This window comes from Barbus barbus (genome assembly GCF_936440315.1).
Source record: "Barbus barbus genome assembly, chromosome: 2".
Taxonomy (NCBI): domain Eukaryota; kingdom Metazoa; phylum Chordata; class Actinopteri; order Cypriniformes; family Cyprinidae; genus Barbus; species Barbus barbus.
Window position 1 is genome coordinate 19,665,683 of NC_136730.1, and position 16,279 is coordinate 19,681,961.

A 16,279-nucleotide genomic window follows, 5' to 3' on the forward strand; every position below is an offset into this window, starting at 1 on the left:
CTCACCAGATCGTTCCCAGACACATGAAACTATGAACTCCCAATATATTCCTGATAACATCGCATTTCATTTCAAAGTATGCAAGTGCTAGGATGGAAATTGGAGCAAGGGTAAACTCAAACCATTCCACAGCCAATCCAGCATCCCCATCTATCAAGGGAGGTCAGTTTAACAGTGCCTGACACTGGAAAGCAGACGTAGGAGATGCACAATGCACACAAGTCACATCCATTGTACTTATTAAAGTCTCATCTCAAGTTGCAAAGTATTTTGTAGTATTAAGTATTTTGTAGTATTGAAAACAGGCAACACACACACATACAAACTCACCTGGCATCACGCTCCAGAGAATCCAGAGTAGGTGGGTCCAGTAGTACTCCATGTGCGTGTGTGAGAGGGAAACGTGAGAGAGTGTGTTTTAGTGTATGCGTGTGCATAAGGATGGAATATCCTGACAGTGCGCTCTCCTGTACACCCGGCTCTGATTGACTCTGCTTCTCCTAAAAACACTATATCTGAGGCAAGGAGGAGGGGACTGTGGCCAAACTAAAAGGAGGTGCTCATTCAGCCAACAGACAGATCTTCTCTCTTTTTCTTTCCATCTCACTTCCTCCCTCCCTATTTTTGTCTCTTCGTCTATGCTTGATTTGGGTCATCCTGTTATGAGCTCATGAAAATGCTTTTTGTGATGAATCTGGAAATTCAGGTTTTGGGGATCACTGTACATCACCTCTACGACAAAAACTGATCTTCTATAATCTTCTAATTTGCTTAACATGCAGTTTAAATTGCATACATTTGGATAGATGCCCTCCGTCTTGATTGATGCAGAGATTTGTGGTTAACATAGCTGCATGTTACCATATAAAACCCACTGAAAAACTCTCAGCAGAACCTCAGACACCATCCAAACCACACGACCCAAGCATATAATTACAGATTATATAATAACTAATACTGACGTTCTGGCTGCTCTAATAGTGAAATATGGCCCACCTCCATTTCAACTTGACCTTGAAAATAGCAAAACCACATTTACTAAGTTTTGGTCAAAATGAACATGCAGTGTAAATGCAATCTTGTACACTAGTAAACTACCCAACACATAATATCCTGTTTATAAAATTCATAAGACAATGGCAAATTTCCTATGAGCAAATATCTACCGTATCACTGTACTATCCACAACATTAATAATATTATTGTCAGGCCTTTTGCAAATACAAGTTAATTGGATCATGGTTTAGATTTTAAAAAATCAGTTTTTATCATATTTGTTGGGTACTGAGATATGTCTGACTCCACGCCATTTTTTCATGAATGACTTTTGGGACTTCACCTTGTCCATACAGCCCAATACAGTCATTTACTGTTAGCTGCTCTCACAGCAGGAAAAAAATTGCTAGTCAACCGTTGAAATCCTCCTCACACAATGGACAGAAGAACCCGGACTGTGTATTTGTTTGACATTATCTCAATGGAACTCTCTACTTCTCGTATACATGGATCTATTGTGGAAACTGTAAATTCATGGCATTCAGCTTTTAATGTTGTTTCTTCTTTTCTAAAATCTTTGTAAAAAATTATTTTATTGTTATTTGTTTAGCTATTAATATTAATTAATGTGTTTATTATTATTATTTATTTTATGTTATTTATTTTCCAAGTCTACCAAGGGGTGGGATGGGTTGGGGTGGGTTTTAAATTTATACAGTTGCTTTTTGTTTTGTACTGCGGTTCCAAAAACATAAAACTCAAACAGTTGTTAACAACAACAACAAAAAATCTGTTTTTTTATGAGAATTCAGCCTCTAATCTGAAATCAAAGTGACTATAAAACATCTGATGTACATTGAGCTGATTTTACTTTAAACATAAGTGACCAAAGAAATGGGTGCTGCTTTCATTAAGAGTACTTAAAACTTCATCTTTCTTTCCTTTCATCAGTTGTTTCTATCAAAGCCAAGCATTATAATTTGCAGTATAATTCACCCTCTTTGCAAATGAGTCAGCTGGGAATTATGTTCTTTCAAATTCTGCAGAGGAATGTGTAGTCAAACCAGAGAGCTTGTTAGTTACTCCAACAGACAGATGCTGACACATAGGAAGGGAAAGAGTGAGGCAGAGATATTTAGGCTATTCATACACCGACTAAACAATATAGATATAGCGAGTACACCTGAACTCTGTTCTGAGCGTGAATACATCAACTGATTCATCAGCTGATACTGACTGCAACAGCAGAGCAGAAGTAAACGAGGGAGGGAGTTTAACTTATAGTATAATTGATCTAAGTCTCAAAAAAAAAAAATCCATCCATACTATGGGCCATATCAATTAAAATATAAAGTAGCTAATTAAGATGTCTCAGTTTCTTCTGACTCCTCTTGCAAACTTCTGTCCTCTGCTAAGACAAGCAAATTGAGGAATGAAAAAGTGGGTAAATGGATAAACGGATATAGAAGGGGCCATTTTGGTTACACAACACAACATGAGGCAGCTTTTACCAGTATTGTGAGGTTGTAACTCATAGCCCAAGAATCCCCACTGTCAGTTTGCAAAATGTCAACAGTCCAAACAAATGATAAATTAAAGAGGAACCTGCAATTAAAATTAAAGTCTAATTCTTTCTCTCAAAAGAGGCTGGGGGCCTGAGAGGGAGCTGGGTTGCTTCACTCACTGTTTCCACATGGAAGGAAAATGCTTTCGTTCATAATGTTGAGCTACTGACCAAAATTGCCATGCCAATACTTAAAAGTCAGAGAAGAATTCATAAAGAGAGAAAAAGAGGGACTGACATATAGAATGGACTGCAGAAACTAATTTTTGAGAAGTTGTTTTTACTAGAAATCATACCTTTCTACATGTGGGGGTCCTAAGCCCCTTGTTGAGAAGAGGTTGGCAATCAATACATATCCTCTGCAGGAGCAACACTTACCTCATGACCACAAACCACAAACAATTATCCCAATAACCTCCACATTACCTGCTGCATGATGTATGACTGACTATTTAGAGCAGGGGTGCCCAATCCTGTTCCTGGCCTCTTGTGCGAATGGATTTTGTAATCTGAAATAGTAATAATAATAATGGTAATAGTAATGCTTTTCAGAAACTGTTCTAATCGCAAGGAAATTCAAAGTGATTAAATACATTTTTGGTCAATTCCAGAAGTCCTTATTTTGAACTGTGTACTCACATATAGATTGATTATTTCTCTATCAATAGAATCAAATGCATTTTTGGCCAAATTTTGGTGATCACATTTTCCTTTCCTTTAAGCCTGGTTGCATTGGCAAGGACATACAGCGATGTCAGTGACAACCCTGCTGTGGTCAAACCCTAGAAGTCACCACAGTGTCAAGTGCCAGTCAGATCAAACCAAATCTGGACTCTCCAGCTGTTTCTGTATGATGTTGCTCAAAACATGGCAACCACACTCAATAACGCTGAACTTTGGTAATATCTGAATGCCATACTCCTGCTTTGTTTTGTTGCGGTTTCTTTCCACTTCCAGAATTTAAAATAGAAACTGCCAGAAAGCAGATGATGGTTGACCTATACAACCCCAAGTTGAAAATGTAAACTTTCCACGATTCTGGAAAATAACATTGTGAAATTGCCAGTAGGGAATCAACACATTAGTCAGTTGTAATAAAAGATTTTAAGAATCAGTCTTGAAAAAATAGCATATGATGGACGTTGTTCATTTTGCTTTTATATAACATGAATACTCTTTCATTAAATGAGTACATATCATATTAATCTATATGGCGTGACTCTCTAAGCCCCAACATAAATGTGCTCATGAATCATATGAAATCATCCTAGGAATCAGAGATTTTGTGGTTAGGCCATGGAAGCATGAGTCAACCAATCAGACATGCAGAGTGTGATGTGTTTGGCCATTTGACTGACAGGCAACGTTCAACTGGAGGAATTCAGTGGTTTGGGCAAAAACGCCAGTGTCCTCGCACTCGCAAGTTGTGATGAAAGCTTTGCTTTCCCACAATATACAATCAAGAGCTCAACTTGTGTAATCTCGGTATGCTAAAACCCGAATCAACACTCTCGCTGTGTTGAAATCCAGCGGTTTGGACTGTAAATCGTGATCTCATATCCATTTGCATTCCAGCTGCTCTTCTCTCTCCATGAGATCTGCCATGAAAGGGATATTTTAGCTGGTTATGCTGTTCAGTTCAAAGACAAACTATGACAGAACTACACAAATAAACAGGCAAATATTATTGATGAAAAACGATGTGAGATTTTCATAACTTCTAATGGTGTCAGAGTTCCTTTAAGGACGCAGCAGTCAAGGTCAGGTTTGATGGTTGATTTGCGGCTTGTTCTTGAATGAGTTTACACTGAGCAGAAACACATTCGCTAAACTTTGATTTGTTGTTCTGGAAGCCATAGGCACTAAAATGACGTCCACAGACAATCATCTCAGTTCTGTGCTACCGTTCCATTAACAGTAGTGCTGAACTGGACGTCATCCACAGTGAAGTCAAAAATAGTAGCTTAGACACTTTATGATGTGCGAGAGACTGAATTGCACCTGCAGGATTAAGAGTGAGCTTTTTTCTATGTTTTTTGGGGGGGTCCATATGTATTTCCATCTAAGTAGGGTGCAGCAATTAATTTTAAGTGTGGAGGTTTAAATGAACTCACTTCACAGAGATGTTCTGACTCATTATTTTGGATCCTGAAGATTAATATACACTCTGTAGGAAAACAAATGTTTTTAGGGAAAAAAAAATATTAAAGAAGGTTCACTCCTAACCTAAATCTGGTGTAAAACATACAAATGAGGTTGAATTTCATATTAATTATACAACAGTTCACCAAAATGTAGCTACAAACTGCCAAAATACAAACATACAATGAAAGCTATTAAAACTACCCCCAAGTTAAATTAAAAAATAAATATTTAAAATTATCATCTAAAATGCAAACGAAGTTCACATGCGCTCCTTAAATATATTGGCAAAATGATCACGAATCTGTCACGGTGCACACACGAGGGAGGAACCAGGAACACGCAGACGAGGATATAACTTCAAATAATATACTTTACTGATGACATCAAGGCAGGGCAAGGCAAGGCAGGGCAGGGCAAGGCAAGGCAGGGCAAGGCAAGGCAGGGCAAGGCAAGGCAGGGCAAGGCAAGGCAGGGCAAGGCAGGGCAAGGCAGGGCAAGGCAAGGCAGGGCAAGGCAAGGCAGGGCAAGGCAAGGCAGGGCAAGGCACAGACAGGAACACCGGGGAGTAACGAGTAGACCAGACCAAGTTTAACTGAACAGACAGGACTAATATACACAGGTAAATCATAGATAACGAGACGAACACGGCTAGACAAGAATTAACTAATGATTACGCTTAACAAGGACAGGAAACAAACCAAATATGGGCACAAGAGGCAGGAACACATGACACACACAACAGTTCCCTGACAGAATCATGTTAGACATTTTTTCAAAATTAGCTAATAATTAAAACTCATGTGTAGAAAATAAATCAGTAAACTGCATGTCACATGACTAAATAACTTGTTCACTCTCTAAGCCTTGGAAACTGCTTTGAACTGCACTACATGATATTCCCACAGTTTACACTGTTTATATTTGTGCATCACGTTGCCCTTTCAAAATCTAAGTCTATCACTTACAACGTTTGAAAGAACTAACAGAGTACTGACAATAATTAGCTAAATTCTTGCCACCATGGAGGTCTGTTCTACTCTTGGAGCACAACATTTTCAAAAGTGTCATAGAATCTTGATATTTCTGATGGAACATCTCCATATTTCTAGTGCCATGTGCCAAGGCCCTTTAACTCTCTCAGTCCTTACTGGTTTTATTATTGCACATGATGTGGTTACTCGCATAAGAATACTGCTGAGAGAATGGAGAGCGGTTTAATTGTAAGCAGGGCAACAGTGTACCAATGGAAATGCTCATATAATGTGAAAAATGGCAGAGGCCTTTAATATAAATACTGAAAGCAAGCAAGCGAATGGTCTAGTCTGAGCAGTGAGTCATTCTTACTTTTCCAGATATCTGGCATCTGAGCTGACTGGTGCTCAGAGCCAGTAGCAACATCGGGAGATGTGGAAACTGAAACCGCACCACCACAGCAGGAATAGCCACATGATTTGCACCACGTAACACACACATGCACACGCACAAAGTTCTCAAACATGCAAACAAATGCATAGACATGGAGACACACAACCAGAAACCGACCAGGGACAACACAGCTCTGTTTAACCCTGCAATTTATAACTGGGCCACCTAACAAATTATATACACAGGTAAACTCAGTGTACACATTAAACGACTGGACTAACAAAATCCCTGACACCATAAATTCACAATTCCTCACTGTCATCTACAGCAAAACAAGGAATTTGTGGACAGAAGCTGTCCTTTGTAACCTTTAAGCTGCAAAAGTAATGACTTCTGAGGCTGAGCTTTGGCCTTGGTTTGTTATCGCTTGAGTCAGCCCTTCAGTGGCCGCTTGAGCACAGGCAGTTGTTTCAACATCGACCAATTAGCTCATAATGTGGTCTAAAATCACCCAATGCCTTGTGCATGCCTGCTAAAGGGAAATGCTCCTGTTTCATAGAGCTTCCGCATCACTTCATATGGAACCGAATGGAAAAATGTAAGAGAGGGGGAAAATCATATCTTTCTTTTCTCCTGCATCACCATGGAAAACCCAAAGCTCCGTCATTTCCAGCATGTAATTATTAGGTTTGAAGAGCCTTATACGTAATTATTTATTTCAGGGTTGACCGCTTAAACACCGAACTGAGCCCCTGTGAGCAGGCCCTGTAAATGCATCCCATATGATGACATATTAGCAAGAGAAAGCATAATGCTGCTTGTGGTTGAGAAGATTTTTGCAGTAATAACGCAGAGTCATTTCTTTTTCGCATAAATGTTTTTGTTGTCCTCTTATTTCCTAGCAATACAGTCATTTAAAGGACATTTCACTCAGTAGAAAGTGGAAACATTGAGACACTTATCATACCCTGTGCTCTAGCCACTGCTATTAAAGGGATAGTTCATCCAAACAATGACAATTCTGTCATTAATTACTCACCCTTATGTTGTTCCAAACCCATTAGACCTTTGTTCATCTTCAGACCACAAATTTGAAAACCGATGAAATCCGAGAGCTTTCCGACCCTGCATAGACAGCAATACAACTGACACATTCAAGACCCAGAAAGGTAGTAAGGGCATCGTTAAGATGTGACATCAGTGGTTCAACCTTAATTTTATGAAGCTACAAGAATACTTTGTGTGCAAAGAAAACAAGAATAACAACTTTATTCAACAATTCTTCTCTTCCGTGTCATTCATAAGAGTACCATGACACATGCGTGTGGACAGTGCCGATCCTAGACTTCTGGGGGCCCAACGCAAAACTTTGTCGGCGGCGGTTGGGGGGTGGGGGTTCGTTGGTGTTATGGAATGGGGGTTGTTGGGATGAAAGAATGGATGTAATGCATTTGTCCGTGTTTCACGCTGTCTCGAATCGCGTTTGCGGAAATCGCTCGAGAAATAACATCTCTTCCGCAGCGGCTCGGTATGCTTTCAACCCGTTTTTTTAGTCTCGAGCAAGAGACTTTATTACATTCACGTTACATGATTTGACTGATTTTTACGTAGAGAGGGTGACAGCGCACCGCATTAAAAGAAATGATCATTCATGTTTTCAATAACCGCTGGCCAAACTCAAAAAGGAAACTAAAATTAAAACATCTTTGAGAGCAAGGGGACCCTACGCAGCTTGCGTATTCTGCGTATAGCGGGGATCGGCTCTGCTTGTGGAGACACTGCAGCTTGTTTCCAAAGAGAGGAATGCACACGCATGCATCGTGGTACTGTCATGAACATGTGAGGAATTCTGGCATGGAAGAGAAGAAATTGTTGAATAAAGTTGGTATTTTTTTCTTTAACATTTAAAGAAACTATGAAATGAAAACTAAATGAGAGCATTTTTTTTAACTGAAAAACTTAAATCTAAATCTTTGGATACATGGCAAGTCTTTACATTAAACGTTACAACTTAAAACTAAAACATAACACTTTTAAACATTTTTAAATCATACAAGTGCATTAACTTTAGCAGCCATACAAATACTTGAACTAAAATTAAATTATAAACTAAGCTTTAAGTATCAATGACTTGAACAACGACAAATTGAAAATAAAAAATAGAAGTAAAACCTAAATATTAAGATAATACTGGATTAAGAACATATACAACTCATCTTCTCATTACCACAATCACTGTAAGTGAAATAATCCAATATAAAAACTAAAACAAAGGCCATTTTTCTCATGAGAATCTCAGAAAAAAATGGAGCTATTTGAGAAGATGGGAAGTAAACAGTGAGTACTTCCCTGTTTACCACTTGCTTCTCTGATGTTTGGCCAGGTCAAGGGTTGCTGGACAGACTTCAGAGAAATTAGCCGCTTTTTGATCCTATAGTGACCATTTACAGTAACAAGACATCATCAATAACGTGGTCATGCACACATTTCTAACTGTGAATACAATTGCCCTTTAAGGAAACTATAAAATGGAAAAAAATCACAATTTCAGTTTTTTCCTAATGGGACTTAATCTCTTTAAATAGATTTGTGCTTTCTGCTTCATCAGCTTGTATGATAATCACACCCAGAAAGTTATGGTTTCATTGCAAGTCATTCGTCAGGAATGAACAAGCCAGGGATTAAGCACTCAACAATATCAGTTTCCTGGACATAAGGCACAGACACCACAGAAATTGAAAATATGCTATGGACAGAAGTGAAAATAAACACATAATTGCTCTACAAATGGGTATGACTCACTTCCTAAGTCTTTCGAAAGGTCTAGAAATATCGCATGGGCATCTTTACAAAGAGTACTGAAATATAGCTGGACGGCTGGGTTTGGATCTGGCCAAACAGCTGGGGACCTGGAGCGAGTGTTCAGCTGGAAATACCAGCTCAGATTTTCAGTCAGTTGATTTTACATACTGCTTGGTGAATTAGAGGTAAAGATTATTTCAGAGGCGTAGAAGCACCACTCCATGGAAAGAATGGAAAATCCCACAATGCCTGTATTGAATACAGGTGACCTATATGCTAAAGTAGAAACACATTATCTGAGCATATAATGGGCACAAATAACATTATCCAGCAGAGCAAAAGTCAAGCAGAACATAAAGATTATTTTCAATCAGTCTGCCCAAGTGAGGGAATCATCACAAACTTAACAATTCTGCAGAAACTTCCCGTCAAACATTCCAAGAATACAGGATCTGTTTGGATAGTCACCTAAAAGTATATTGATACAGTCTAAAACATTCACAAGATGTCTCATAAGGTCCACATATGGGCATGTTTCCTTACATAGGTGTATAATTGGTCCACAGATGTGATGGAGGATAGATGTGATAAAAAAAAAAAAAAAAAACTGTGTTCTTGGTGAAGCATCTCTTTCTCTGAGAGTTTTAATGATTTCATTAGTGAAGTGACATACTGCCAAGTATGGTGACCCATACTCGGAATTCGTGCTCTGCATTTAACCCATCCAACGTGCACACACACAGCAGTGAACACACAACCCGCAACCTTTGGATTACGAGTCCAACTCTCTAACCATTAGGCCACGACATCCAACACTTTCTGGAAAACTATATCATATGATGCAAAACATTACTGATTGGTTTTTCAAATCCTTTTATGCAATTTCAACAAAACCTCACATTGTCAGACTTTGTTTCCCTGTGTCTTGTGTTTCCACCTGCTCCCTGTGTTTCCTTATGCCCTTATTTGGACTTCCTGTTCCTTTCCTCGTTTAGAGTCATTATTAGTTCATTTGTCCCCAGCCCTGTGTTTAATTACTCCTCACCTGTTTCTGTTCTTCCTCGTTTGATTTCCTAGTGTTCTTAAGCCCTGTGTGTCCCTGTCTCCCATGTCCGGTATTGTTTGTCTTACCCCCGAGTTCTACGTTCCATGTGCTGGCTTCAATAAAGAAGGATTATAGAATGTTCTCCTTGTCTCCTTGCTCCCCGAGCAGTGTGACAGAATACCGGACCAATACTCGCCGCACGCTTCAACGCCCTTGTCCGCCAGGATCTCCCTTTCCCCGAGTTTTCGTGGGAGTTCTGCAGGCTCGCCGCGGCGACGGCCCTCAATGACGCCACCATCCTCTCGCTGTTCTGGCACGGGGCCAATTCCCACAGTCCCGTAGACCTCCCAGACACCACAGGACTATGCTGGAGGGAGGGGATCCTCCGGTGTCTGGAGAGTGTCCTGCCCCGAGTCAGATCCAGCCTGCCATCATCCGCGGCTCTCCCTAGCCCGCCGCTGTTTGTGGCCAACGCAAGACAGCCGCCGTCAGCAGCCAACGCAAGTGTGCCGCCCGTGGCTCTCCCAAGCCCGCCGCCGTTCGCAGGGACGTTCACGCCACCGTCCGGGGCTCTCCCAAGCCCGCAGGCAGAAAGTATGGCAAGCCTGCTGGCAGAGCACCCCCAAGTACCAGATCGAGCCCCTACTTCCCCCAAGGATTTTTTTGTGGGGGGGGGGACTTGCCCTTATTTGGACTTCCTGTTCCTTTCCTCGTTTAGAGTCATTATTAGTTAATTTGTCCCCAGCCCTGTGTTTAATTACTCCTCACCTGTTTCTGTTCTTCCTCGTTTGATTTCCTAGTGTTCTTAAGCCCTGTGTCTCCCTGTCTCCCATGTTCGGTATTGTTTGTCTTACCCCCGAGTTCCACGTTCTGTGTGTTGGCTTCAATAAAGAAGGATTCTAGAACGTTCTCCTTGTCTCCTTGCTCCCTGAGCAGTGTGACACACATTGGCTATATGCTTATTTTTGAGCCCTGTCAACTCAATGTTGTATTTATTTTAATTATTTTTACAAAATATTCCATTGTACCAGATTCATTAGTGTCCAATTTTGCCTGTTGTTTTCCACCCTCATTTGAACTTTTCCATTTTTCTCTGGTCTTTATAAATGTTTTGCACAAGTACTCCAGACACTGTGCAATCCTGTGATCTATCCTATAGGCAAACACACATAAATGAAGGCAACACCATCATGCTTTGACAGCTTGCCACCTGCATGTTTCTTATAGACTTCAGTAGAATTTCCTCTTCTTTCATTCTAATCTTTGGTTTGTTAATACAGCTTTGCATTCGAAGCTCCATGCACCTCTGTGAGAGGTGTAAGCAGGCTCACAAAACTACTATAATTAAAGCAAGACCACTGGACTCATGGTTAAAGCCACATTGTGCTTCAAAGGTGAGGTAGCTGAGCGACCACACACACACTCACACAGTCCATATTGTTCTTTGGATTGTCAGTCTCACAAAAGTCACACACACATGAAAGTGCTGACCTTTGTACACATACAGTACCTGGCACTGGATCAGCCCAGCATACAAAAAGCTTAACCAAACATTAAATGCATAGATAAATGGATCTCTGACCACATCAAAGCATTTGTGGCCACTAGGGATGTAACGATTACCGGTTTGACGATAAATCATGATAAAATTCCCCGCGGTTAGTATTACCGTTTCATATTTTAATTATCATTAAAACGTATTCGATTACCGTGATTTAAACAACTCGCGATAAATAAATACTGTCCGGCATAAAGCAGTTTTCAGTAACAGTGTCACGAGCGCACGGCAGCACAGTGGTTTCGTTCTGAGTGAAAACAGGGCGGAAAAGCTGGGAGGTTTTAAAAGAGTGCTAAGGGAATTATACAAATTAATATATCAATGAATTAATTATATGAATGTACCTCTGAAGGTTCGGACTGTCTTCAGAAACGATTTGATGGCATTTTGTTCTCATCTTTGCTCCATGTAATACCTAAAGGAAGTGTTCGCGGAGTTCACAGGAATCAGCTGTAATTCAGCTTTTCCGTATAAAGCGCCACCTGCTGCCAGAGAGTGGATTTACAGACACTTATTTACATTCAGTCTGTGTGCAGTTTCTGTCTGGCCAAAAAATTGACCAAATTTGCATGACCTGCTGTAAATTTTAACCGGTTGATGAAAAACAAACTTATGTACATTTAAACAATTCAGATATGCTATATAGAATTATTTATGGAGCAGATAAAATACATATAATCATTTATTAATTATGATTTTAATTTAACCCTTTTCTTTAAAAGCTGAAATGTGTGGTCTACCTTTATGTTAAACTTTTTCAAAGCTTTATTTGAACATTTACATTATTTATTTGAACATGCTATTAAACTGGTGTCAGTCAAGTTGTCATTTAAAATCCAGACCTCATTGGTAATGTTATTGTTTTAGTGATTATGCAAACAAAAAGTAATTTTATTTGCTGTTTGTTGATTTTTAAGTATGAAACTTGGTGAAGTGATTTATGTTTCGGTACTTTTTGAACATCTCCAGCACATTTTAACAATACCGTGATAATACTGATAACCGTGATAATTTTGGTCACTATAATCGTGATGAGAAATTTTCATACCGTTACATCCCTAATCTCCAGACAGCCAGTTAACCCTCTAGAGCAGCGGCAATAACTCACCAGAATAAGCCTGTAATGATGTGACGGGGTTAACAGGCTAATGTCTTTATGAGGGGAAAAATGCCACGTGTGCAATGCAAACCTTAATGTATCACTCTGAGGAAACAAGCAGGGAGAGTTATGGTGGATGTGGGGGGTGGAGTCCCATGGTTTCCTTCCACTTGTAATGTTTTAAAGGTGCAGATCTATATGGGTGAACTTATATAGTTGGGAATAAATCCACTACTACAGCTCAATACAACATTATATAGAATGGTCAAGGTCAGGTGCACTTATGAGAGTCATATCGACTTTTTTGACTCATTAAGAGCTTTTAGCACTAACGATTTCCAAAAAGTGCACAGCATCCCTTATGAAAGAAAGTTTTAATTGTGCTGAATGTGCACTTGTAATGTACTTCAAACCTTAAAAGTATAGAAAAACTGTAGGCCTACTTGCAGACAAAATAATACTAATAAAATAAATGTCCAGTTAAGTATACTTTAGTTCATCCAAAAATTGTACCATTCACTCACTCTCATGTCATTCTCATGTCTTTCTTTCTTCAACAAGAACACAAATTAAGATATTTTAGAAAAAAATGATTAAAGTGTTAGTATGCATACATTTTTAAGTAAACTAACGTTTAGCTATAATTTTCCATATCCTCTGTTACACCTCATTCTTTTTGTTTGTATTCCATAACACCATCAGTTCATCAGCTCCTCTCCTGTCTCCTTCCTGGAGGCCCTTACTTTTTCCCTTCGCCCCTGACTTCAGAGAAAGTGGTTTCTGTGCAGACAGCGTGTAGCTGGAACATTGTGTCATGTACATGGGACGCTGTAACCAAAGAAGTGCACATTAAAAGTTCCACTAGAGTAACACTTTCTGTGCAGACAGATCTGGTGGACTGTCGAGCCAGAATTGGGGGTCTGCCTTGGATCTCACCATAAGTACGTGAGTGTGTGTGTCCGACTTTTAGGCAAAGTGTATAATACTTCCCCCTAGTGTAAGCATTTTGCTAGTGGGCACTGGGAAATATCCTTGCACATGATTTTAAGTAGCACATTACCACACTCATCACTATCTATTCTATAACTACACTTTAAGTTCCCGTAGAGCCTTACTCTCCAGATCCAGTCAAAATCATAAAGAAGTATCTCAGGCATGAGCAGATAAGATCCTTTTATCTTTTATCTCTGCTTCTGTAGGTATACAGTAATTCCAGTAACTAGGCTTCTGAAGTTCAAAAGCATGGCTTATCTCAGGCAATTCTCCATATTGTTTTAATGAGACATTATTTACTCTGCATGCTTGCACAAATTTAACTATAATGTAACTTTAAGGACAATGTGGTAAATGAACACATAACTGAGCTTTAAGACCTTTTAGCCAAATTAGGAGTCTTAACTTAAAGGGATACCACCCTCACTTATGTCTTTCCAAAACTGTATGACTTTATTTCTTCTGTTGAGTATGTACAGTATGTGTACAGTATGTGTATATATGGTGTGTGTGTGTGTATTAGTGCTGTCAAACGATTTATCGCGATTAATCATCCAAAATAAAAGTTTTTGTTTACATAATATATGTGTGTATTGTGTATAGTTATGTATATATAAATACACACACATACAGCATACGTTTTGATAATATTTACAAGTATTTACATGTATATATTTATATTCATATAATTTATATCATATATAAATATATTTAATATTTAAAAGTATATACAAATATATGTTAAACATATACATATATACATGCATGTGTGTATTTATATATACATAAATATACACAGTACACACATATTATGTAAACAAAAACCGCACTAATATATATATACACACACACACAGGTCCTTTTCAAAAAATTAGCATATTGTGATAAAGTTCATTATTTTCTGTAATGTACTGATAAACATTAGACTTTCATATATTTTAGATTCATTACAACACAACTGAAGTAGTTCAAGCCTTTTATTGTTTTAATATTGATGATTTTGGCATACAGCTCATGAAAACCCAAAATTCCTATCTCAAAAAATTAGCATATTTCATCCGACCAATAAAAGAAAAGTGTTTTTAATACAAAAAAAGTCAACCTTCAAATAATTATGTTCAGTTATGCACTCAATACTTGGTCGGGAATCCTTTTGCAGAAATGACTGCTTCAATGCGGTGTGGCATGGAGGCAATCAGCCTGTGGCACTGCTGAGGTGTTATGGAGGCCCAGGATGCTTCGATAGCGGCCTTAAGCTCATCCAGAGTGTTGGGTCTTGCGTCTCTCAACTTTCTCTTCACAATATCCCACAGATTCTCTATGGGGTTCAGGTCAGGAGAGTTGGCAGGCCAATTGAGCACAGTAATACCATGGTCAGTAAACCATTTACCAGTGGTTTTGGCACTGTGAGCAGGTGCCAGGTCGTGCTGAAAAATGAAATCTTCATCTCCATAAAGCTTTTCAGCAGATGGAAGCATGAAGTGCTCCAAAATCTCCTGATAGCTAGCTGCATTGACCCTGCCCTTGATAAAACACAGTGGACCAACACCAGCATCACTGACTGTGGGTACTTGACACTGGACTTCAGGCATTTTGGCATTTCCCTCTCCCCAGTCTTCCTCCAGACTCTGGCACCTTGATTTCCGAATGACATGCAAAATTTGCTTTCATCCGAAAAAAGTACTTTGGACCACTGAGCAACAGTCCAGTGCTGCTTCTCTGTTCAAAAGTGGCTTGACCTGGGGAATGCGGCACCTGTAGCCCATTTCCTGCACACGCCTGTACACGGTGGCTCTGGATGTTTCTACTCCAGACTCAGTCCACTGCTTCCGCAGGTCCCCCAAGGTCTGGAATCGGTCCTTCTCCACAATCTTCCTCAGGGTCCGGTCACCTCTTCTCGTTGTGCTGCGTTTTCTGCCACACTTTTTCCTTCCCACAGACTTCCCACTGAGGTGCCTTGATACAGCACTCTGGGAACAGCCTATTCGTTCAGAAATTTCTTTCTGTGTCTTACCCTCTTGCTTGAGGGTGTCAATGATGGCCTTCTGGACAGCAGTCAGGTCGGCAGTCTTACCCATGATTGTGGTTTTGAGTAATGAACCAGGCTGGGAGTTTTTAAAAGCCTCAGGAATCTTTTGCAGGTGTTTAGAGTTAATTAGTTGATTCAGATGATTAGGTTAATAGCTCATTTAGAGAACCTTTTCATGATATGCTAATTTTTTGAGATAGGAATTTTGGGTTTTCATGAGCTGTATGCCAAAATCATCAATATTAAAACAATAAAAGGCTTGAACTACTTCAGTTGTGCACTGTAAAAAATGATCGTGATTTTAACGGTAAAAAAACGTGAAAATGCTACGGTAAAAACCTGTTACATGGTTAACGGAAAGTTCCTGTAAAATTTACAGGGAAAAACCGTAAACTGACGTTCCCAGCATTCCCTGCGTTCCATTTCAAATTCTGTTTGAACTTGACGTTTTTTCTTTGAAATAACTATGTTTCTTCTTAGTTTTTTCTTATCAGTTATGTTTATTAGGGTTGTATGTTACATCTAATGTTGTTAAATTAATGTTTATAGCATATTTCAGTTTAAGGAGTCTCACCATGGTGTTTAGTGCTTGTGTGAATGACACTGTGCACCTTCTGTATATGCTATTGTTTTAAAGTTGCTTGTGATGGGCTTTGGCTCATCATGTGACTTTCTCATCATCA

The 16,279-nt window shown here is 39.3% G+C and overlaps 1 protein-coding gene across 1 annotated transcript in view; it reads right to left on the bottom strand.

Moving 5' to 3' along the window:
• Nucleotides 1-502, bottom strand: part of LOC306884456 (integrin alpha-11-like) — a 52,099-nt gene extending 51,597 nt beyond the window's left edge. Inside the window, exon 1 of the mRNA XM_079440327.1 lies at nt 331-502. Within this exon, the coding sequence (XP_079296453.1) occupies nt 331-382 (52 nt within the window). The 5' untranslated portion in view covers nt 383-502. The remainder of the gene's footprint in view (nt 1-330) is intronic.
• Between the last annotated feature and the right edge of the window lie 15,777 nt (nt 503-16,279).